The 25,749-nt window shown below is 38.7% G+C and overlaps 2 protein-coding genes across 4 annotated transcripts in view; both read left to right on the top strand.

The window, feature by feature from the left end:
• Window positions 1–10,921: 10,921 nt before the first annotated feature.
• hspb3 (heat shock protein, alpha-crystallin-related, b3) lies at window positions 10,922–11,958 on the top strand. Its single transcript, XM_088629513.1, has one exon. It carries the CDS (start codon window positions 11,047–11,049, stop codon window positions 11,476–11,478), a length of 432 nt encoding a protein of 143 aa, XP_088485639.1. The 5' UTR covers window positions 10,922–11,046; the 3' UTR covers window positions 11,479–11,958.
• A 1,542-nt stretch (window positions 11,959–13,500) lies between these two features.
• Window positions 13,501–25,749, top strand: part of snx18a (sorting nexin 18a) — a 64,520-nt gene continuing 52,271 nt past the window's right edge. For 2 of the 3 annotated variants that reach the window (XR_015935955.1, XR_015935954.1), the window contains exon 1: window positions 13,501–15,657. Coding sequence is in view for 1 of the 3 variants with exons in the window: in XM_088629507.1 (XP_088485633.1) it covers window positions 14,151–15,657 (1,507 nt within the window). In the remaining 2 variants the exon portion in view is untranslated. The remainder of the gene's footprint in view (window positions 15,658–25,749) is intronic. The other variant, XM_088629507.1, reaches the window with a different exon arrangement.

Raw genomic sequence — 25,749 nt, 5'->3', positions numbered from 1 at the left:
AACTATATCTTCACAACAAGACAGTTGAGTTAATTTTTTTCTGTAAACTGTTCTATGACAAAAGAATACTTTCTTACTTTTCTGCATGATCTGCTTTGAAATCAAGCTTCTGGCACATAATGGCTTTCACATGCACCATACTTCAGTGGTGGATGTACCCTTCTATGTGGAAAGCACATTGGCACTTTGTAATTCTTTAGGATGAAATAATGAATTATAATGAATTGGATTATTATGATGATGATGACGATAAATTGACTTTTAATCTAGGACAATGTCTATATACTGTACAATATCTATTATAGAGTAAAAAAACACGCAAACTCTATTTCTATAATATTTCTAGATTAATTTTGTGGATTAAAAAGCCTGTCTTTGTAGATTAAAAAACTGGTCTGTATTTTAGGGGAAAAAATAGAAATAAAGAAGAATAACACAACAACCCAAAAATCAAAAGAAGCGGAAATTTCAGAAAACAGAAGAATTCCCTTAATTAAAACAAGAGGAAACAAAACTCAGATACATTATTGGAAGGATTAATAGTATGTTTGAGAAAAAAGGTATGAGTTTGTATAATAAGATCCCCTGCTGTCCTGGATTATAGACTATCTGACCTGCAGGCCACAGTATGTACGGCTACAGAGCTTAGTGTCCGAACAGATTGTTAGCAGTACTGGGGCTCCAAAGGGGACTGTCCTTGCTCCATTCCTGTTCACCTTTTACACCTCTGACTTCAGGTACAACCCTGAGACATGTCATCTGCAGAAGTTTTCGGATGACTCTGCAATTGTGGGGTGTATTAGAGAGGGGAAGGAGGAGGAATATAGGACTTTGATTACCAACTTTGTGGAGTGGTGTCATCTTAACCATCTCCAGCTTAACACCAGCAAGACCAAAGAAATGATCTTCGACTTTCGAAGGAATAAGTCTCCGCTGAACCCTATTTCCATCCAGGGTGAGGACATAGAGGGCGTACATTCCTATAAGTACTTAGGGGTACACCTGGATGATAAGCTGGAGTGGTCTGGTAACACTGATGCCCTGTACAAGAAAGGTAAGAGCCAACTCTATTTTCTTAGGAGACTCAGGTCCTTTTGTGTGTGTGGAACACTGCTACACATTTTTTATGAATCAGTGGTGGCGGCGGCCATCTTCTACGCTGTTGTGTGCTGGGGCAGCAGCATCATGACAAAAGATGCAAATAGGCTCAATAAACTTATCAAGAAGGCTGGCACTGTGTTGGGGATGAGCCTTGACCCCCTGGAGGTGGTGGCTGAGAGCAGAATGCTGACCAAGCTCACAGCCATCATGAACAACACCTCTCATCCACTACATGGGACTGTTACTGGGCAGCGTAGCACTTTTAGCAACAGACTGCTCCAGCTACGGTGTTCAAGGGAACGTTTCCGCAGGTCTTTTCTCCCGGCGGCTGTCAGGGTGTATAACGCTGCCCTAGGCTAGGACTGTTAGTCCTTCATTTGCTCCTCTATGGACAGCATGTTTGCTCCATTGTACTTTTTGGACAATCAGTCTGTATAAACCTATGCACATTTTGCACATATTTTATTGTTTTTACAGTGACTATGATCATCACATTTTGCACACACCTGAAGTAAGAGACAAGATGTTAAAAGGGTTAATAACTTAAGTCAGTTCTGCCTGAAAATTAAACTTCTAAGCAACAGGGGTTTATGGCAGGAAAGGGGGTTAACTGATAAGGATTCCAGATGCGAGCAAGGAACCCCCTGGGGGCATAATCTTAAACTGACCATTTGGCCAGGGCCTCTTAACTGGCCAAATACCATGACCCCCCCCCTCCCCTTACCATAACATCGAATGACGTCTGAAGCAGCAAGCAAGGACTATATAACCTAAAAGTTTGTACCGGCATATCGAACAATACTTCGGTTTTGTTGTTTCTTGCGGGAAACAAGACTTCGGCTTTATTGTTCCTTGCATGCAATAAACTCATCTGTTTTACTTCATCTCGGGATCAAGAACCTTATTCGTTCTGTTACAACAAATTTGGCGTAGTCGGCAGGATGCTCCAGAAGGCGCGGAACTTCCCATCGGCAGGAGAGACGGTCAGCGCGCACATTACTAAGAGGTAAGGACTCCTCTTTTATTTAAAAGTCCCTACTCTCTCTGACCGATTGGGAAGTCTCTGCTCTCTGCGAGAATCGCCAGAGATGACAGAGTAAACGTGAGTTCCTGGATTCCTCTGGCCCGGGGAAGACACCGGTGTATGTAAGGGGTTGTTTGCAGTAAGCCCAGAATTTGGTCTGGCAGGCGGTCCGCGGTATTGTGTACAGGCGTTCGAAGCTGGTGTATGCCTTAATTGCGCGTGGAGTTTTTGAACGGATTTTGGACCCTTACCGCGAAGTTCAGGACTGTTGTGGGCCTTAATTGCGCCCGGAGTTCTGAAGGTCAGAACTGGTTTGGGCCTTAATTGCGCCCGGAGTTCTGAGGCTCAGGATCGGTGTGGGCCTTAATTGCGCCCGGGGTTCTAGAGCAAGTGGTGCATTAAATGCACGTAATTCAGGACTGGTGTGGGCCTTAATTGCGCCCAGAGTTCTGAGGCTCGGGATCGGTGTGGGCCTTAATTGCGCCCGGGGTTCTGGAGCTGAGTGGTGCATTAAATGCACGTATAATCCAGGATTGGTGTGGGCCTTAATTGCGCCCGGGGTCCTGAGATTAGCTACGCCTTGATTGTGCACGGATTGGCGAGGCGTGGTTTTTTGTTTTAAAGGAAACAGAAGTAGGATATATATATATGTATGTATGTTTTTGGTGTTTTCCTTGTTTGTGAAATACATATACACACGCACGACACTAACATAAACACACCTCATAATAAAAGAGCAAAGCATTAAGTAGCAGGATTTAAAGGAGGTTGAGACCCGAGAATCGCCCTGATTGAGCTCAGTGTGTAAGTCCACCCCAGGGCAAAAGCAGCGATGCTGGCGTTCTGGGGATGGTGAATTACTGATCAAGAAAGGGGGTTTTCGAGGTCTCGTTCCTTACCTGTGAACAGTGTGGTGTAAGTCCTCTCTAAAGTCTCTGAGAGGCATTTAGATCTGGAGGTAACAGACGCCCTTGGCTGAATGAGTGCAGGAATGCACAGGTTTTTCAAGTGAAAGCATCCCCTTACTGTATGAGCTGTTACCTCACACACGACAAAAGTAAAAGAGACCGAACATGTGTGCTAACTGATGGTTTGAGAAAGTGGTGGAAGGGTCCGTTTATATATCGGAAAAGTGTTCGTTGACGGAAAAGAAGGAGAAAAATATGGGAGTTTGTCAGAGGGAGTTTGGGGCGAAGACGCCTGTAAAGAAAGCATATGCGTATTGATTGGCAAAAGCACAAGCATGTAGCTCCCACCCTGGTGCACGGCCGGCACCAGTGGTGGCAGATACATGAGAAAAAAAAAGAAATTGGGATGTGACTTAAAAGTGTGTTTACGGGGAAAACAAAAACCCGGAAGAAAAGATACTTTACTCGCTACGAAAGAGTATAAACAAAAGCGAAAAGAGGCAGTGCAGGAGAATCAGAAACTAAAAGAAGAATTAGTTCCTGGTCGCACTGCACTAGTTAATGTGTTATATCCTGCTCTCCCACAGGGGAACAGACAGGCAGGAAATGAAAATAATTGGGATCAATTCCCACAGTGACCATATGGAGACGGGGGGTCTGAGTGGGATGACACCTGGTACGAGTGTGATAGAGACGGAACAGGAACTCCCTTAAACAGAGGGCGCCCGCAGACCTGTACTCTCACCCTAAGTGGGAGAGGGCCTGATGTAGTGGGGGCTGGCGCTGTTGATGACAGCGTCACTCTAACTGTCTCGCACCCCGTCGAGGGGGGTCCGCACTCGCACCTACCTTCCCTGATTCCCCCATATGATCAAATCCAAAACCGGAAGATATTGGCCGGTGGTACCGCACCCGAAATTAGGAATGCAGCGAACCTGGAGTGCGCTTCAGGAATTAAAAGGATTCATGTAGAAGTAAAACAAGAATACAGCACATTGTAGTACGAAGAGAAAAATATATTCTCGATGTGTATGTGTGTTTTATGAATTTGTGTGCCGGCATGTATGTGTGTAACTGTGAGTTTTGGTATACTAAATGACGGTGCGAGTGTGTTTAGCCAGCGGGACTGGCTAGAGACGTAACTAAAGAGACTTGACGAAAATCAACTTAAGGAGATTGGAAAATATAAGAGCATCTGAAACGTATAAGTACAGTACAGGTGGACGTAAAAGTAGTTAAACAGTTTTTGTATTTTTATACAATTAGTTGCAATAGTGGAAACAATTTGGTTTTATTCGAATGTCTCGAAACCAGACATGCTGAAACACTGTAGGTTTAGAATCGAGACTGGGGAGAATAACGTCTTGTGAGAAGATCTGTTGACCTAACGATTAGATCCTGTAAATCCCTTGTAGCCTCCCTAAGTCTGTCCCAGTCCAGTGGTTAAAAATGTCCTGTTAATGGAGTGTTGGTTTCTCTGTTAGGGGATACTGGAGCACTACTGTCATGCTTGTTTCACTCCTCTGTTCAACAGTGTGCTATAGAGTAATGTATATGGGAAGACGGCAGGAGGCCACAGGAGTATTGGGGCAGCAAGTTTTACTTGCTGAATACCAGATTTTAATGGGTGGTTTTATCCCAGATCTATTGGGTTGGAATATTATGCATTACAAAGAATGACTATCCAGAACAGGGTATCACGAGGCTTCAACTGACTGTGATCACTCAGTATGTTGATGATATTCTGAGTGCTTCCCCTGACGAGGAAACCCACAAGTCTGAGTTGCTTCAGCTTTAGAGTGTCTAATAGAAGCAGTTATGATAAGGCCCTTTTGTGTCTAGCATTGTGAAATTTTAACAGGGCCTGGGTGCAATGTTTTTACGGGGTGAGCACAACTCTTAACAGATCTGCTTAAGGGGGGAGTGCAGTACAAGGACAAGATTGCCTTGGTTCCCGCAGCAAAAGCCGCCTGTAATAATTTGAAACAAGCTCTCTTACAGGTGCTGAGACTGGGGTTTCCTCAGATGGATCAACCATTCCTTTGTATGTAAGTGTGGACAAAGGGTTACTGTATATGTATATAATGTATGTATTTGTTGCATGTAGGCCACAATTCTGGATGGCTATGGAGAAATAGGATTCTCTCACAACGGCAGGGACTCCAGTTAAGAATACTGGGCTTGTCTCTGAACTGATTTGTAGTTTTACAGCTGCCGACAGAAGCAGCTTGAGTAAGGTGTAAATAACACAATAAATAAAGAATTCCAGTAACTCAAGGTAACAACCATGCAGATGCAGATGCCAGATGAGCGGCACTGGGAGAGCGGGAGTCTGAGACCCCTATGAAACCTCTATTGGGAAAAAGGGAGAATTCAGGTTGAGGCCTTTAATAGATGTTTAATAGTGGTTAGAACAAATGTGTAAAGAATGTGGGGTTGTATGATGATGTGATGTGGGCTGGCACATACCCAAGTGTATGACAAAGATGATCCCGTGGTACGGACTGCCCTGCCCCTTGGATACTGATCTAGGGGCATACTACACTGGGAAGGTGTGCCAGGCTGTAATTGCCTCACTAGGGGTAAGTTGGAAGTCACATTGCCCCCATCACCCACAGTCTGAAAGATCAACTGAAGGAACACCGTGGGTAGATGCTCTACCTGCAGTCCTGTGCGGTTTGCGGGCTGGAGCAAACGGAACTGTGAGACTGAGCCCATTTGAGATCATCACGGGCAGCCAAAGAAACTCCCTGGAGGCCAAGTTTGGCTAACGCACTGATGAATTTACTAACTCTCTAAAGTGTTGTAGGTTTGTTAACTGAAGCGGTGCACAGGGCTCGTGAACAGGTGCCGGACGCTTGGGGACCTCCAGTAGAGGGGAGACACGACCGGATACCTGGCGAGTGGGTGTAGCTGAAGAAGAGATACCCTGCCAGACGTTGCAATCCTGCTGGGAGGGACCATATCAAGTGCCACCAACTACTGACTGTGCCATCTGAGTGACAGGATGAGATCGCTGGTTCCGCGCATCGCACTTTCACCGACCCACGGCACCAGAGACTGAGTGAACAGAAAGAAGGATGTTGTTACCGTTTCTGTGTCTGATGCTTCCTAAGACCAACAGTGTGCTTGTTAGGCCTGAGGAGCATTACTGGGAATATGGTATCAATACATTCCGGGTGTTGGCATATCTATTCAGCCAAAAAAATTATAATTGGAGTTGGGTCAATATTGCTGTTCCAAGATCCTGACGATAGATCTCCACATGGCTGAGGTCTGCGTTTGGGTCCTGGGGTAGGACTTTATGTATTTGTAGGATTAGGATTGTTTTATGTGTATAATTGTAACTATCACTTGTACAAAAACATCAATAACATCTTGTTGTAACCGTGGAACGCACAATGTCATGGTAATGCATGCCTGTACATCTAAAAGGAAAGATCTGCCCTGACATTGTATGTGTACAAATAGGCAGTCCTGACGTATGCCATATTTTATAAGGGGGGAATGAAGTAAGAGACAAGATGTTAAAAGGGTTTATAACTTAAGTCAGTTCTGCCTGAAAATTATACTTCTAAGCAACAGGGGTTTATGGCAGGAAAGGGGGTTAACTGATAAGGATTCCAGATGCGAGCAAGGAAGCCCCTGGGGGCATAATCTTAAACTGACCATTTGGCCAAATACCATGGACCCCCCCCCCCCCCCCTTACCATAACATCGAATGACGTCTGAAGCAGCAAGCAAGGACTATATAACCTAAAAGTTTGTACCGGCACATCGAACAATACTTCGGTTTTGTTGTTTCTTGCGGGAAACAAGACTTTGGCTTTATTGTTCCTTGCATGCAATAAACTCATCTGTTTTACTTCATCTCGGGATCAAGAACCTTATTCGTTCTGTTACAACACACCTATGTATTTATTTATTTTATTTTATTTTATTTATTTATTTTGTTGTCTTTTGTTTTATAACTATTCTGATGTCTGTTTTGCTTGTCTTGGGCTGGACTGCTGTAACACATCAATTTCCCTACTGGATTAATAAAGTGATACTATGATACTATTTATTCAATGCTTCTTAAAGATACTCAAATTGCCTTGCAACAGTCCACATCTAATATACATTATTATTATATTAAAAAATGAAAATAAATAAAGCACAGTAAATTTACCAAGCCATGAATAAAATTGAACTTAACATTAAAACTATAGGGAAAAGATGTTAAAATTTTCTTATTTGTTGGCATTTGTAGTCTTTGTAGTCTATTATCTAATATCTTAAATATTCCATGGAAAAAAAATAAAGTAGTTAATTATTGATTAAAACAAAGATGTGCTGATATTTCAGAATCTGACAGACAGAGGAGCCAGCAGCCATATCACCCTGCAGCTCTCAACTGGCTACCCACTGAAGCTAAGTAGAGTTGAGCCTGGTCAGTACCTGGATGGAGGAGACCTCCTGGGAAGCTACACTGTTAGCAGGACCAGCAGGGGCCAACCACCCTGTGGTCTGTGTGGGTCCTAATGCCCCAGTATAGTGGTGGGGACACTTTACTGTAGTGGGTGCCGTCTTTCGGATAAGACGTTAAACTGACTGACAGGGTGGTCATTAAAGATCCCTGGGCATTTCTTGATAAGAGTAGGGAGTTATCCCGGTTTCTAGGTCAAAATTTCCCCCTCAGCCTTTACCATGGCCTCCAAACTGTCCCCATGTATGATTGGCTTGCACCAGCCCTGTGATGGACTGGTGCCCCGTCCAGGGTGTACCCTGTGTTGCGCTTGTTGCTTGTCAGGTAGAATCTGGCTTCCTGTGACACTCTATTGTATAAAGCAGTTTGGCAAATGACATAACAAACAGAGGAAAGGGTCTTAAGAAAGCAAAGTGGAAAAAAAGCTTTAAATGTCAAAACAGTCACGGGAAATGCCAGCATTTGTAACTTCTATTAAGATTTTGAATTCAGCAATTGAAGCTAGAGTAGGTTTAGGAACAGGTTTCCAGGAGTTGCAGACACATGTATAGTACTGTTATCTCCTGTTAGAACAGGAGTCAGTTAAAAGAACTTGGAATTGTACCACTGCTTATAAGAACAGGGTAGAATTTAATTATGTTGGATACTTAATTACAGTTACAGTAATTGAAAAATGTATTATTTGTACTTGTATTATAATGTAAAATTAGTGAATAATATTGTTGCAAATCAACAGTTTTGTAGCATTACTTAAAATAATTAAAGAATTTGTAATGTATTATTTTATTTTATAGCTGCTGTAGGAATGCAAGAAGTCACACATTCCTGAGAGTCCTTAGTGCCTAAATAGGATCTGTCACTGCCACAAAGCCACAACACCACACCACACTGCAGGTGACCTACTTTTTGACTAGTAGAAAACCAGATGTAAAAAAAACCCAACAAATTAATTCTAACTAATTTGGTGTTCCTAAGGCAAGGTTCAGTTGCTTGTCAAGAAAGCATTAAACAATGTCTGCTTCTACTTGTGGATTAGAGGGAAGATGTACATGCTGTCTGTAGGCTCCACAACAGTGAATCTCTTCAATGGAACTGGTTTAGTCACTTCATTTAATTTCTGTAAATGTTTATTTACTGCTGTAACTACATACATTTTTCAAGGAAAATACATTTCACCAAAGGTCTCAGTAAGTGCAAATAACACGAATGCACTTCTGAACTTGAGGAAAGAAGATTGCAACACTGGAACACTGAAAGTGTATGTTGTAATGGATAAAATATGCAACAGTCTCAGCTGATTTCAGGATTGAAAATATGTAGTGAATTGTATTCCATCCCTACATTTCTCGGTAAGAGTAGGTAGTTATCCTCAGTCTGGGCCAAATTTCCCCCCTCAGCCTTTATCATGGCCTCCAAATTTACCCCATGTATGATAGGCTTGCCCTGTGATGGATTGGCGCCCCGTCCAGGGTGTATCCTGCCTTGCACTCATTGCTTGCCGGGTAGGCTCCAGGTTCACCGTGACCCTCACCAGGAAAAGCAGAAGTGAAAATGGATGTAAATCCGTGGCAGGGCACACAGGCACACACACACACTCACATCAAGGCCAGTTTTCTCAGAAATCAATTAGCCTATTACTGTAGTATGTCTTTGGACAGTGGGAGTAAACTGGATCACCTGGAGGAAACCCTTGTAAACATAGCAAGAACATGCAAACTCCATGCAGATAACACCCGAAGTCCAGAATTAAACCCAGCGCCCCTGTGCTACAAGGAGGCACTTCTAATCACTGTGCCAGCTTGCTCCCCCTGAACTGTATTGTAGAAAATATTAATTGGATCCAACACCGTTTTTATTTATGATCATCAGTTGACATTTGTATTCAGATTTGTTGACTTAAAGAGGAAAACAATTCATTGAATGTCAGACACTAGAAAAACATTAATGTGCAAATCTTGCTGATTGTATATGTGTAATGCTGAATAACTTCGGATTGGGATCCTAGTTGTGTGTACTTTCATATAATAATGTCAACAATATGTTAGGATGATTTAGCGGTATGTAGACACATCTAAATTGACATAGTTCACATAGGTAGCTGCATCAGCATGCATAGGCTACAAAGGAACAAGTTAAAGGTTTATTCCATGCTGAATAAACACCCGAAAAAGGCTCCACAGACTAAACGTTGTTTCCTTTCTTCTCTGGAATATACCTTTACCTTGTTCCTCTAATTTGACACAGAGGCTCTATAAAATAAATAACAAAGGTAATGAACTGTATTGAATTTTTTCAATGTGGATTTTATTTTACTAAATGATTGAATGAATCAAGATTACACATTCCTCAAATTATAAAATTATGTCCACCAAATAACGTGCCACAATAATTGGCAGTGGACAGCAATGCCACCTGGCAATGACTGAAGGCTTAAGGTGACAAAAGGAAAACATTTTGAAAGGGAATGCCATTTTCAATAGGCACTGTAAATGCACATATCTGTATTTTCTTTTTTTTTTTTAGTTCTACTGTGTTATGTCTGGTTATGGGATTTAGATTTTAAAGATGGCTTTTCTTTCAACATTTAGGCTTTCACTGTATGCTACATTGATTTTAAGTATATTTGGCAGAATTGAAAGCTCACCTGATTTATCTTGTTAAATAACGTACAGTATTAATATTACAATAATGGCACTTCCTATTGTAACCAGAAGATGGAGATGTTCTCCTGATCAAAGTTATTCAAAACCCTTTCGTCATATATAAACTGCTCGTCAGTTTCCTATTGCAGTATTATTGAAGTTTGTTAAGAACTAAGTATATTAGCAATTATTCTGTATTTATTTAGAGAGTTAATTAGAAATACATAAGAAGACGATTGGGACTTAGACATGAAATTATGCTTGACCTTCCAGAGATAAGAAATACAGACAAATATATTTCTAGAAAAATAATAATACCACCTTGATTTTTTACATTTATACTTAATAAGAACAGATTAAACAAAAACATTTTGAAATTCAGGCTAATACTTCCAATGGACTAGTAACATTCACAACATTTTAATACAATGTAATATAGAAATATATTTTTCTGACAAAGCCATACATATGATGTTAGAACACAGTAAAAGCTCTTTAAGATATCTTTTAATCCCAGAAAATATAAGAAGGATAGTCAGTGTGAACAATAAGTACTGATCACTGAGTCAAACATGATTTCCTTGATTTCAGTTGCTCCAACCAATTATTAATGCTCAAATTGGCACTGAAAATATTAATTCATTATAAGCTTTATGTAAAGTTACTATGGGCATTTTGTTTTCTAGCACTAGCCATACAAAGATCAAAAGAACCCCTGGTGATAAACTTGTCATCAGAACAATTTTGCTACCTCTAAAAAGGGATAGGCTCCCAACCCCCTCCTTAGCACAGCTCTGAAAAAGTCACATTACAACAGGCCAGCCTTTTTATAGAACTTACTGACTGCACTCTAACTCTGTCTAGCCACAGCTAGCAACAGACATACTGTAGATCTGGAGAAGAATGGCAGACGTTACCATCACACACTGGGTAAGGAGCCCTGTCCGTTATCAAGCCCAGCTCGAGGGAAGAGACTTGGAGGAATGCAAAGAGGAGCACTGCCTCTTCGCGCTGCCTGGGCCTTCTTTTGAGGGGGCGACAACTGAAAAAGGAGCCACTGTGGAGAGTCTTTGCACCACACAAACAAGAGAGTCTGGTTTCCAGGTGCTGTTAGACGTGGCTCAGTTCCGCCCTGAGGATATTCTCATTCAGGTTTACGAGGGCTGGCTCCTGGTCAAAGGCCAGCATGGCCCCAGGATGGACGAGCATGGATTCATCTCCAGGAGCTTCACCCGACAGTACAGGCTGCCAGACAGACTCCAAGTGGGAGACCTGAGAGCTATGCTGTGTCATGATGGAATTCTGGTGGTGGAAGAAAAAGGCCGTGGCCTCTGAACTAATTAAAGAGTGTCATTAATTGTTTCAAGTACAAAGCTTCCTTTGAAGATTTGGCAACACCTCATAAATGTATTGAGGTCCAGGCTATAAACAGGAAAGCAGGAAACATTGTTTGGTTTTTTGAGTGTTTGCCTTTTTAGGGCCTTCAGTGATTTTTGGAGAAACATTTTTTTAAAAGAAACAACACAGTTAAATGTATTTCTAATAATATTGTGATATTTAAAAGAGAATAGTTGAGATGTTACACTACCATATGTATTCTGTAATACTGTAAAGCTATTTAGGTAAACTTAGAAGAAGGCATGTTAATGCACGACATAAAGTAAATGAAAATACAACAAAAGTAAACACTATCAAGTTATAATATTTGTATCATTTTGCTGAAATGTATGCTTTTGGATTATTTTATTCATTTTATCACATCTACTGTGACTTTATGTTATATTAACAGTAAAGAGGCACAGAAATATTTAACAATTATAGTATTCATAGTATTTAAAAAATAGAATATATAGTATTTAACTTTGTGAAACAGTTGCTAAACACTAAAATAAGAACAAGTTCAAAAGTTCTCACATTAGAGTTATTGTCTACCAATTCTATAATTGGTTGTTCTTGAACAGCAGATTTAGCATATCTGTTGATACGTTTTCAGCTAAAATCCACCAAAACAAACACTGCAGTTCTAATCAGCAAAGTTGACAAATGACAAGCGATAGAAACAGAACAGATAAAGCATTTCAGCCTATATTGTCTGGAGACCTGTTAGAGAGTGACTTCACCTCTAAGAATAACATTGGAATGCCAAGTGCTCCACAGTGCCAAGCTAAACGCCCCAGTAAGATGTTGGAGCCATAAGGCGATGGAGAGGTTTTTACACTGTTTTTAAAATTTACATGACAGCTTTTTTAATGCTATTTAATGGTTTAATGCCCTTATTTACATTGTTGCATGTGCTTATTCATTATAATAATGGCATGAAATCAGTAATTGAAATACTAAAATTCTGAGTTTTTAAAAAAATGGATCTCAGCAGAGGAAATTATTTGGAACTTCTTTAGTGTTTTATTTATTCATAGGGAGTATCTTCAGTATGAGTATTTTTAAAATATGTCCAAGCTATAACAGGAAAGCAGGAAAATCCCAAGTCAAAAACACTGTGGGAAAAGCTAATTTATGGCTTTTCAGTTTACTGCCAGCAATGCTGCTCAAAGAAACATATCAAAAAGTGCAATATGTACTATACAGTAATCTTATTTTTAAAATTCTTCAAGGGAAAGAGTACACTGAGAATTTTCTTTTAAAAATATGCCAGACGTTCATTCTGACAAATTGCAATCACTTCAAAGTCTTTGAAAGCAAGCCCAAACATCCGTGAAGTTATCATTTTGTCATTTGTTGTGGGAATTTTCATTGGAGCATAATCTGAAAGACCTTTGCAAGGAGTCGTATACTAATACGGTAAAATGGAAAAATGAGTATGAATTCAGTGCAATATAGAAGTCATTTTGAATTAGAAAAACACAAAAGTTTTAACCGGACCAAAAAGCTTTGAAAATTGATCTATAAATGTACATACACTGTAATATTTTGTTGAACACAATAAGGACAAATACTGTACTTGTTTGAAACTGAATTTTTAAAACATTAAGAAGTCTGACATTAGCAGAAACTAATACAAGTGCTACTAAACATCAAATATAACAGTAAATACTGTTTCCAACACATTTTTCACATTTTATTTTATTGCTGTGAGTGCGTCTATAAATACAATATATACTAAACTCCAACATACATCAATGTAATTTACACATACATGTATACACATTTTTATGATTTACTAGTTTATATTCCAAATTTTTCCAACAACTACTCTTTGCGCAACCGTTATACAGATGAACGGATATTTAAATAAAAACGTGCTGGTATGATAAACGTATATTCTTTACACAAATCACAAGTCGCTTTCTTGATAATGATTGATACACTATTAAATAATTTTTTATTTAATCTTATTCCTTGACCCATTTGCCGTAAACAGATTTAATTTTTGCAAATTAGATTTTTAGCTTGTTACTGCTTCCTGAAATAAGCGTGTGAGTCAGCTTTATCTGTCTGGAGCGGTATCTCTCATACAGTACATTTGCATCTTATTCACAGTACACATTTATCTAGTTGGGGGGGTGCAACTTAGAAACATATTTATATTAAAAGTTTTTAGTGATCAGGACTTCAGCCTGAATTTTTTCTAAACAATTGAGGGTTAAAGCTAATATCACCAAACCGCAGTCGATTCGTGTTGCCTGACTGCCCGCAACCTCCGTCAGGCTCCTCCCTCGATTATTCAGACTGATTACGTGTGGCGCTGTTGCAATATAGAAGGAGAAAGAGTCTGCTGCAGCTGGAGAGGTAGGAGTTGAGCTGCAACTTTCATTTAAAAACAGACGAACTGCTGGATTGCGCTTTCTTAAAAAAAACAGCACCAGATGCGGTGAAAAAAAAAACAGTTTTCAATCCGAATACAAGATCGTCGATCATTGTACAACTAAGGAAGAGAAAAATAAAATCATTGCTTTACAAAGTCTGGACAGTTGTGTGGAGTTTGGTTCGGCTGGCTAGTCTCCGGGAGTCATTTCATTTGTGTTGTTGCTTTGGATAGTTGGAAACTAATGGCGTTGAGGGCGAGGGCTTTGTATGACTTCAATTCCGAAAACCCTGGGGAAATTACGGTCAAGGAAAACGAAATTGTAACCCTGTACAGCGAGAACGATATAGAGGGCTGGCTGGAGGGAGTGAACAGCAGAGGGGAAAGGGGGCTCTTCCCAGCCTCATACGTGGAGATCCTTAAAAACGACACAGCCCCTTCTTACAACAACATCACAGCTGGAGATGGCTACATAGGCTCAAGGTATTCCAACGTCCCAACCGTGGATTATGATCCTACCTTCAAAAGCCAGGCACAGCACGAGAACTTCACGCAAGCCCCTGCGGCAGGCTTTACTTCTTTCCCTGTGACATCTCAACAGGAGCATAGCTTCCAGGCAAGCCAAGGCAGCGACGATGATTGGGATGACGACTGGGATGACAGCTCCACGGTGGCTGACGAGCCGGGAGTTGTGGGAGGAAGTTACCACGACTACGACGGCACCGGTCCTTCCACATACCGGTTGACCACCAGGTCTGATGCTTCTTCCATTTCCCGGGGTGGCAACGCGCAACATCCCAAGAGCTCAGCCACCGTCAGCAGGAATCTCAACAGGTTCTCCACTTTCGTGAAATCTGGGGGGGAGGCTTTCGTGCTAGGAGAGGCATCCGGATTTGTGAAAGATGGAGATAAGATCTGCGTGGTTATGGGCCAGTACGGACCTGAGTGGCAAGAGAACCCTTACCCGTTCACGTGCACCATCGATGACCCCACTAAGCAAACCAAATTCAAAGGCATGAAAAGTTACATTTCGTATAAGCTGACACCCACTCATACGCAGAACCCAGTGAGCAGAAGGTATAAGCATTTTGATTGGCTTTACACCAGGTTAGTGGAGAAATTCCCTGTCATTTCGGTTCCCCACATTCCAGAGAAACAAGCCACGGGGAGGTTTGAGGAGGACTTCATCTCCAAGCGAAGGAAAGGCCTGATTTGGTGGATGAACCACATGACCAGCCACCCTGTCTTGGCCAGGTGTGATGTCTTCCAGCATTTCTTGGCATGTACAGATGAGAAAGCCTGGAAGCAGGGGAAAAGAAAGGCGGAGAAAGATGATATGGTGGGGGCCAACTTTTTTCTTACCATCAGCACTCCGGCGTCATCCCTTGACCTGCAGGACGTGGAGAGTAAAATTGACGGCTTTAAGTCCTTCACTAAAAAGATGGACGACAGTGTGCTGCAGGTTAATGCCACGGCCAACGAATTCGCCAGGAAGCAAATAACAGGCTTTAAGAAAGAGTACCAGAAGGTTGGGCAGTCTTTTAAAACCCTTAGCCAAGCATTCGAACTCGACCAGCAGACGTACTCTGCAGGTTTAAACCACGCAATTGCTTACACCGGTGAAGCTTATGATGCCATAGGAGAATATTTTGCAGAACAACCCAAGCAGGACCTTGATCCCGTGATGGATTTGTTAGCTCTTTATCAGGGACATCTTGCGAACTATCCAGACATCATCCATGTTCAAAAAGGTAATGTTATGGGTACTTTTATTCTAATGATAAAATAGTATTTCTTTTGGAGTTGTATTAATTGTAATTTAACAGCAGTTTTTACAAAACATTTTACAGGTGTTTCCTTCTGGATGTACTTCCTACTAAAGCTGCAGGATTAATGTTTCCTGAATGATAAAACTGATAGTTTTGTCACAATTATAGCTTTATATTTTTATATTATAAACAAATTTGAGTTTTATTTTCATGATGTTATAATTACAGTATTTTTGTATTATTTATACATAAAAATAAATAGGATTATGAAATATACAGCACTTATTTACAGTTCAAGTAACATTAAATAAGCAAGTTGGTCTAGATTCTTGCAAATAATTAGCATAAAAGCATGGAAACGGATGCTGATAACCTGTGGTTTACAACTGTAGTGCAGGAGCATGGTGTATGCCTATTCATGTACAAAATAGTATTCACGAATCACAGAATTGCACATCACAAAACAGGCAAAGATATTTCAACCCAATAGGATCTTTCTCAGGTAATGCTGCTTCTGTTGTATCCACCAATTACAGAAAATGTGCATTTTTTTTATATGTGCATGCTGTGACTTGCTTATTTTTCCCCTTTCATTGATTGCAGCAATTTTGTATTTGTGTCACTTAACAGAACATTGGGCTGGTAATTGTAGCCAGTGTATATCATGGCATAGAGTCTGCCAGCACGTGGAATTCTGCTGCAAGGAAGAGGTACCATTCTACTAAGAGAAAGTTAGACAATCAAGGTTTGTAGATAGAGGTGGGAAAGGCTCAGGTGTCAAATAAGAGTATCCCATAATTGTGTTCAGATTTGATGACTGAAAAGTCCATGGCATATGGATAATGATCAATATCATGCTCATCAGACCACTGGGGCAACCATACATACTCTGAATGGAGGCATTGCCATCCTGAAAGACACTCCTCCTGACAGGAAAGAAATACTGCAGCCCGGGAGTGAAGATGATCACTTCAAGTACCATTAAGTGGCGATTAGTATTGACCTTGCCTTGTAAGCGAATGAATGCACCCAAGTTGTGCCAGGAAAATTGCCCGGAAATATTACAGAACTCGGATATCCTTGGTTGTGAAACATCCCTTGAGCTGTCTTGGTCACTGAAGCTCCTGCCAGTTTCTTTTTTCTTAGTTCTTTTTCTCCTGCCAGTACCCTTTTATGACTAAGTGGCAGTTAGTCTAATTGTCCAAAATGTATGACATAGTAATTTGTTGGCTCTAAGTCTTAGTTTTAAAAAAAAAAGTCTGTCTAATGTATATAACACTGAAAGAAATATGCAAATTTGCAACAAAAAATGTATTCCACATGGCATGGGCGACAAGGTATAAACAACATGACACGAATATAAGGATGTCTGCTAATCCATTTAAAACAAGCTGATGATCTTCTTTGTCCCAGGTTTATCTAGTGTTCAGGTTGGCTGTGTGTTTGTATAACCCTTTAGCAAATGTGAATGCGTCAGCACTCTCCAGCATTAGTACAGCAAATTTTTGCATGACAAACTGAAATGTTTGCATTACAGAGTTGGCTTGCAGTAACACCACAGCAGCAAATGACTGCTGAGTCACATGGGCTGCATATTGTCTTTTGCTGACGTCATGTGTGATTTTCCAGGGCTGGTAACCTTTTAAATTGTCAGACTAGTGGTAACAGAATATGACAGTTTGTTTCCAGTAAATAAAGGTTTTTTCAGACCCAGGCCAGCTCTCTTGTGGAGACCACACTATTGGGGGGGGGAGGGGTTTGGCTGTGGTAAATTGTAACCTGATGGAGGATTTTGCATTCAGTGCTGTTCAGTTACTTTACAATTGCTGAGAAAGAGCTTCTCTTTGGTGGGGAATGTTTAGACTTGGCAGTCTGTCTTCTTATTTACGTAAGGGCCTAAACTTCTTCTTAAATCTAAGATTGAACAAGAAGAAAGCTAACAATCTGCACTGCATTAGCAAGGACAGTTTATATTTAGATTTTTTCTTACTGTATATATGTCATAATGAAAATAATTACTGTTAAACTGTAGTTTATTGTTTTGTCAGGGTCTTTGATGTAGAGCACTGATTATTTCAGAAGTGTGCCTCCATTGTATTCAGAATGCTTAAGAGTGCTTGTTCAAGATTAAATTGAATTACCTAGTCTGAATTCCTTATTTTTATTTCCTTGTATATAATATTATCACTTTCCAAAGTTCTATTTTTGTAGCAAGTGGGTAAATGTGTATTGTTCAGAATACTTTATTTCAGATTTTTGTAATCTGTAGAAAAAAATAATTTTGAATATATAAACTTGTTCTAACTAAAGTAATACTATCTATGAAGTCAACTTTGTCCTCAATTTATTTCAAGGATATGATTTTTATCACCTTACAGTAAAGTTATTGCTTTTCTGGAAGAACAAGTCTTGGCGTATTGTTTGTACAACATTGACTGAAGCTCATTTACTTAAGAGCTTATCTCACTTTTGATAAAATAGACAGATTGCTGTTTGTTTTTGCAGCACCAAATTATGTAGAAGTAGATTCCATGATACTGAGGTAAAATACTTATGTTTAATTTTTATTAAATATGTTTTGATGAGAGAAAATGAATACTGCAAAACTTCTTGCTTAACTTGGTGTAGTACAAATGCAAATAAAACTGTATGAAAAACTGAGTGGGATGAAAATTTCCCACATTATTAAAATACAAAACAAGGGCACATCTATTCTTTGTATTTTACCTTCATGTTTATTAGCACCCTTTATACTTGGACATTGGTCAAAGCTGTTATACAGTAATTAGAGAGAACATAGTCCTGTTGTTCTTGTGGAAAGAAACTTCCTGAAATAAAGTTTGTGATGCAACAGCTTTCGACACTAATATCCATAATTGAGGACTGCCTTCTGTGTATCCTGGTGCTTTCTGAAAAAAATGTGCTTTACATACAGTGTTAGGGCAACTATTGAAAAACAATTTTAGTTTGACTTGGTGTGCCTCAGTCTGATGTGGAATTTGACTGTAAATTTGAAAAAAAGTAGTACAACATGTAGAAGAACATCCATCCATTTTCTAAACGCTTCATCCAGTTAAAGGTTGCTGGAGAGCCAGAGCCTATCCTGGCAAGCAACAAGCGCAAGGCAGTATTTTCTAAGAACCCAATTGTCCTACCAGTATGTCTTTGGACTGTGGGAGGAAACCCATGCAAACACAGGCAGAACATAAAAAACTCCACTCAGATAGCACCCCTGGAATTGAACCCAGGAACCCACCATTCACCTTAAGGAAGAACATTTAGAATTCTTTTCTTAAGGAAGAACAATAAGCATGTAATATGAAATAGGTGCTTAAACATTTCTAATTTGGGATATTTTAAATTATACTGTATTAAGGGAATAAACCGCCATATTCTGTGGGTGTAAGAAATTCTAGTGAATAGTGGAAAAAGTTGTATTCTAGCTATTGGTATTAGAAGTTAATTGTACCATAGAATAATAAAAAACATTTGCAGGAGTATTGGTTTTATAAATAAATCAGAAGTTTAGCCTGTTATGGTACAGTGTTGTAGAGGATAATAGCACACTCCATCAGAGTTCTTATCTTAGTTTGGTTTAGTGCATTGGATTAAGCAGGTAATTTGATTTCAAATTTGATATTTCAGCCCACGTTGGAGATTTTTGTCCCTAAAGACATAAGTTGTTTCATATAGGATTGTAGAATACAATTGGTCTGACACAATACAGTTGTTTGTGATGCCTTCATTTTATTCACATTTTGGATATGACCATAGTATGTTGTATAATATGCTAAAGACAGACAATGAAAATGCCTATTATAGATCAGTTGAAAGCTTTTGTTTCCCCTTTGATTGGATTGATGTAGTGATATGACTTAGTTGCAGGGTATTTACTGTACTCACTCTTTCATTTTGAGTTGCAGTCTGTATTTTGTTTGTTGAGGGAGTGCAGAATCTCTGTTTGGTTCTGGTGGAAGTGTTTAGGATCAGTGTATTTGTGGTGGTATGTTTTAAAAATGGGTTCACAGAGTATTTAACCAAAACTTTATTTTTTAATATATATATAAATATAATAACTGAAAAACAAGATACATAAAAAATGATGCCTAAGAAATCAGTTATTATTTTCTTACAAATGTCACTTTGGTGCATAAGAAAACAAATTCTTTGCATGTTTTTAGTGATTTACGTCCCAAAGGTTCCCACAGTACTTCACACAAAGGAGGATCCCCACTGAACCTTCAGCCCCACTACACAGCACATTAAGAAAGAAATTACTACACAAATTTATTTAAGGTGGAATTTTGAGTAGGGCATTTTGTGCAAGTACAATGTGGAATTTAGCTGGCACATGTAATAAGTATTACAATAAATTGTATTTGCATTACTTAGTGCTTTTCATCCCAAAGAATCCCAGAGAATTTATATAGAAGGGGCAAAGTTCTTCACACTAACACTGAAGTTCTGCATTCACCTGGGTATTGTAAAGCAGTTATTATGCCCTGGTGACCTTTTCGCCATGTGGCTATTCAGGAGAGCAGGGAGAAACTGCTTCATTTAATTAATTAAGGGGTAAATTTAGATAAACCAGATTGTACAAGCCCAAGAGTTAATATAGCCATGAAAATGTGGTTAACATAATTAATCCTAGAAACTGTACCATGCTATCTTGTAGTGAGAGCCTGCATTTAGCAACATATCTGAAGGATGGAACCTCCTACAGATGATCCAACAATCAGGCTACAAGACAGTAACACTGCTGTCACAGATGTCACAGTGGCAAACAGTGAATGAAGATTGTGTTTAATAACCTGGAAGAAGTCAGTTACAGCTATTTCTGTTTTCCAAAGGGAGCTATTTTGGTAAGCAACAGGAAATACAAAAAAACCATGTGTGCTATTTGCTTGATGTGCATTTCAAATGTTGGTGTTAAAGGATGCTGTCAAGTGAATCTCTAAATATGAAAAGGGGTTTTCTTATTTTATTTTGAATTGTGAATTGATGCATTGCCAGTGAGTCCACTATATATTGAGATAAATGCATACAGAAAGGAAGCATCATTGCATACTTCCAGCTTGCAATACATGCAGTCACCAAGTTTTGTGGTGAACTAATCTAGATGAGGTTTGCAAAAGGGTCAGCTGAATACATTTAACCAGAAGGATCAGTATAATATAGTGTGCATGCAAATGTTATACAATCCAGCTCTACAACTTGCTAAAGATTCTGAATCATGTTAGAAGTAGTACTGAATAATAACTGATTTTTAGTGTACAAATTCTTACATATTGCTTATAAGAAAAAAGTCCTTTGCTTTAAGCAGTCAGTGCTGTTTGTGGGTAAATTAGTCCAAGGGCTAATTGTTATGTTTTAAATATAACCTTACTAAATTGTTTTACTGATGAAATAGTCATACAAAATCAAGAGTGTAAGCTTAATTGCAAGTATTCTTTATTAAACATAAAACAGATGATGTCACTTAGATAACGTTCTTGCTTAATTATTATAGTAGATAACAGAAATCCCTGACTTGTTCATATTAAATTACAAAGTACTGTGAGAAGTGCAGTTTAACTTGGGGTTCTTATGCTAATTTACAGTATTTCTGTTTATTGCCCCAGACTGTAAAAATGAAACTTGAATGATTGCTGCCCTTAAGTATATTTCATACTTGTGAAATCAGCTGAATGAGAAGTTTTAATAAATAAATCTGTAACTCATTCATGTAAGCATTTTTGTCTTCATGCTAAAACATAATAAGAGGTTTTCATCCTCTGCCTTTTCCTGTCATATATCTCTCAGGTCCATGATTGTCTGGCCGTCTTTTGCTTGAATTGATTGCCACACTTACAAAATATGGTTATGTTCTATATCATCTAAAGAAAACTTTTAAAACTGTGGCTACCATAATGAACAAAAGAAAAGCAAACCACCACTGCATTTAACCATCCTTTCTCTTCACTCATAAAACATTAAGGAGCAAACCTGATATACTGTACTCCTCTGTCATTTCCTTTAGTGAATTACCAGAAAGCCCTTTCATAATCCATTTATGCTGGAAGTGGTAGTTGTAGATATTCAAATATAATTTATTGTTAGGAGAAAAAAAAACTTGCAAAATATGCAAATACATTGAACATAAGAAATGTTGGAAATGAGAGGACACCATGTGGCCCATCTTGATTATTTGAGTGCTAGTATCTTACTTACAGTATACTAGGAGTTTGTCTAGCCATTTCTTGAAGGATCCCTGGAAAACTACATCTTTAGCATTGCAAGGCAGTTTGTTCCATACCCCTGCAACTCTCTGTGTAAAACCATACTTCCTTATATGCTGTATTACACATTTTCTGGCAACATATAAATGGAAGTAATCTTTTGCTTATGACATTGTGGCAGTGGATTTCACCAGCTTACCTGTACTAGCCCATAGCTTTGTAAATTGGGCTGTTAGTAGGTATTGGACAACTTCACAGCATTACCTCTTTCATTGTTGAGCTTTTGACGGCAGTTTGTTTTGTTATTAACTTGTATTGTAGTTGAACCATTGTCACAAGATACACAACAGAGATGAGTAAAACAAATGTTACTTTTGACAACATTCAGGAAAGCAGGATGTTATCAGGTCACCTGCTTCCTTGTTGTTGTTCTGCTGTTTGTTAGTATAGTTAACAAAGTTGGTTTGTAAGCTTTAACGTATATCCTAGAGGAGACACATGGGGCACCTGGAGGTGAGGCGTTTAATTTGGTATAGCTTTGCTTTATTTTGACATGGACAGATTTATGTGCAGTGTACAGGTAATAATTTATAGTCTTCCACCCATCATCATCCATAGTCCTTCTCTTTCATAGCTTTATTTTCATTATGTCTCTTTCATTTGTATTGTTTTTTAGCAAATGTATTAAAGAAGGGCTTCTGTTCTGAATGATTTGTTTTTTACTTTGGATAAAATGTGCCATATTTTCAAATGCCCAAAACAGAAAATAATCGCCACGCCCTCAAAGTGAAAATGTGAGGATGAATGAAATTTGTTTTTTTAGATGGGGAAGAAATTGAATATTGTGGGAGATTCATTTAGCAGTCTTGTTAAAATTTTCATTTTTTTTCTCTTCGTAATGGATTTCCCTGGGCCCTGGTGCCTGACATTTATTAATCTAACATCGGAAACAAGAAGACTATCAGAACGGATTTGCACAATGTGCGTTGCTAGCTGTTGGTTGTTCTGCTTTGAACTTGCCGTAAAATTATTTGGAAAGACAGTGCTTTACTGTAAAACAGATGGCCATAAAGAGTATCTTTATAGGGTTATAAAGTTTGTGTTTGGTATGTAGAAATGCAGCTACTACTAAAGAGCTGCCTCAGAAGAACAGACCCACACTGGCCTTTCTGTATGCAATCCCAGCATGCACTCTCATTTTTGGCTTTCTATTCAATTTCTCAAAAAAGTCCCAGAAGGCAGTTTGTTCTAGCTTAGTATTCTAATTCAGCAGTAACAGACAGGAAGATTTTTTTGGAGCACATTGCTCTGCACTTTGTATCTTAGAGCTGTCCTAAGTATCCTAAGCTACATTAAAAATGTATAGCTCTCTTCTTCAGTGCATTACCTTGTAAGTAAGTAGGTACTGTAGAGTTTAATGGGAAATTTGAAAATGATAAGTCAATGGAAAAAAAATAGCTTCAAATACCTCATTTTGCCAAATATATCTTCTTTGGAATTTCTAGGACTTTCTTTGCTGCTGTACAGATACGGTAAAATGTGTAGCTTTATTGTCGCTAGTGATTACAGAAAACAGTGCTTTAAGATTAATAATGTTTTTGCTTTGTTCAAGTTTGCAGTGTTGGTAGAGGGAACACTCTTGGGTGTTATTGTGTTGCCAGTGGTAGGTTTGTGCTGGCAGTGTGACTGGAATGTGACAAAGGAGTTTTACAATTTCAGAATTGTGGCCACCCTCATGAGACTTTAGGGTTAAGATGTGGGAGAAAGCTTGTATTTTTTTTTCTTTGCAGCAGGAGTATTCTTGTTTGATGTTGCATTTTTGTAGAACATTTCAACAAAAACTGTTGTAGACAAAAACACTGTAAATCTCAATTGTTAATTTTACTCAGAGAGATGTACTTGCTTCAAAATAATGAACACTCTATCTTTATGAAACGTTTGAAATAATATATGATTCATGAACAGTACAACATTAATCTGCTGATTGACAAGAACATAAAAATAGTAAACATTTAAAACCCGGTTTTCTTTGGAGGGCACAAAGCCAGACCTTTGAAGGTAACTGCAGCATGATGTTAATTTTGACACATGATACAGGCCTATTTCCGAACGTTACAGGTTCCATTGATTGTATAGTAAACCCTCAGTTTAATGGACTAATAGGGGGAAGGAGTGTGCATTACTGCCTGATGTCCATTAAGTTACAAATGATTTTTTTCATCCTCAAACAATATCATATGCGAAAAAATATATATATGCCATATACTGTATATGCTTTCTGGATTTTTAAACTTTTTTTCCTTAATTGAGAGGAACACAGTTTTGTATCATAAATATAAAAGCACTGTTTTACTTTTGTTAATATACTGTAAAAAATTAGCTAAAGCAAAAAAAAATGCAAACAATATCTAAGCAATTTATCTACTCTATGCATAATTTAAATTCCTGGATTGTAAACCTAAAATGTATTTTGAACCTTTTTATTCTTTTTGCATTTACATATATTTATATTTTTTGCTTTTTTACATTTTATTAGCATTTTAGTGTATTTCTGAAAGTAATTGTCTGTAAGAATAAACTTAACCATACAATACAAACAACACCCATCATAAACAATTTGTTACAGGAAAAGTTTGGAATTTCTTATTTTACATGCAAAATGTTAGCAGCCTTTGTTAAATCCAAAGTCCATTAAACTTTACATTAACTAGGTCTGTTTTTCTATTTTCTATTTATCTACTTTTCCTCTAAAATCTGGTCATTTAACAGGTACAGAAAAGTTACTTGGTGCACAATCAACATTTATTTTTATGCTAATTTTGCTTCATTCCCTCAAGCGACTTTTAGTACAGCATACAAAATTGCATCTGACTTTCAGGGTCTGTCTAGAGTTTTAATCATTGTTCTGTCATTGCAGAAACACAAACCTGGTTTCTCTCAGGTTTTGAGATTGAGCTTGTTTGATTGCTTTCACCTTTATACAAGTATGATTGTGATAGTACTCAATGTGCTTTCAGTGAAATCTGCAGCTTCTTGAGCAGTCTGTTAACTGATATTGTAAAAAAGAATGGGTATTTTCAGTGATATTTCAAAATAAAGCTTTCTATAATATAGCCTGTTGCAACTGAGAAAGTAATATTTACAAACGCTTTAGTTTGAAATATCAGTGCAAATACCCATTCTTTTTTAACAATATATTTTAACAGACTGCTCAAGAAGCTGCAGATTTCACTGAAAGCTCAGCATACACGAAGAAGGAAAGAAAAGTGGCATTTAGTGCCAAAAGTGGCTTGTGTTTGCTATCACTTCCAAATGAAGTGCAACCTGAGCAGCCCATAGTATGTCATTCTATCTCATGGTGTCCTAGTCAGTGTGGAGAAAAGAAAACTACCAGAATTCACAGTTATTATTAATTTATTTGTACTCTGACGCTTTTATCCAATGTAACTTACATGGTCTCACTGCGAAGTGAAACAAAGACATTACAGAACCTTTGAATTTATGTTGAGGAATATTGGGGCTTAATGGCCCTAACAAACCATTATTGACTGTTGCAGAGTAGCAAAGAAAAGGAAAGGTTTTACCTCTTGTGTACATATGTTTGCTCTTGGTTGTTTCATAAGACGTCTGAGCCTCTTTAACTCATTAGAAAAGTTAGAAGCGGTTAGGTTTTATTAAGTATGTTTGACTTATCCATCCATCCATTTTCTAACTGCTTTATCTGGCACGTGGCTTGTGGGGAACCCTGCAAGCAACGGGTGCAAGGCGGGGTACACCCTGGACAAGACAGGAAAAGACAGGAGTGACGCATGCCGGAGCCAGTTTTCCCAGAAGCCATTTAACCTACTTTACCAGT

This window comes from Lepisosteus platostomus, chromosome 4, assembly GCF_059453375.1.
Source record: "Lepisosteus platostomus isolate fLepPlt1 chromosome 4, fLepPlt1.hap1, whole genome shotgun sequence".
In the NCBI taxonomy this organism is placed as follows: Eukaryota; Metazoa; Chordata; class Actinopteri; order Semionotiformes; family Lepisosteidae; genus Lepisosteus; species Lepisosteus platostomus.
Note: the sequence above shows the minus strand (reverse complement) of the source record. Positions and strands in the feature narration are given on the sequence as shown.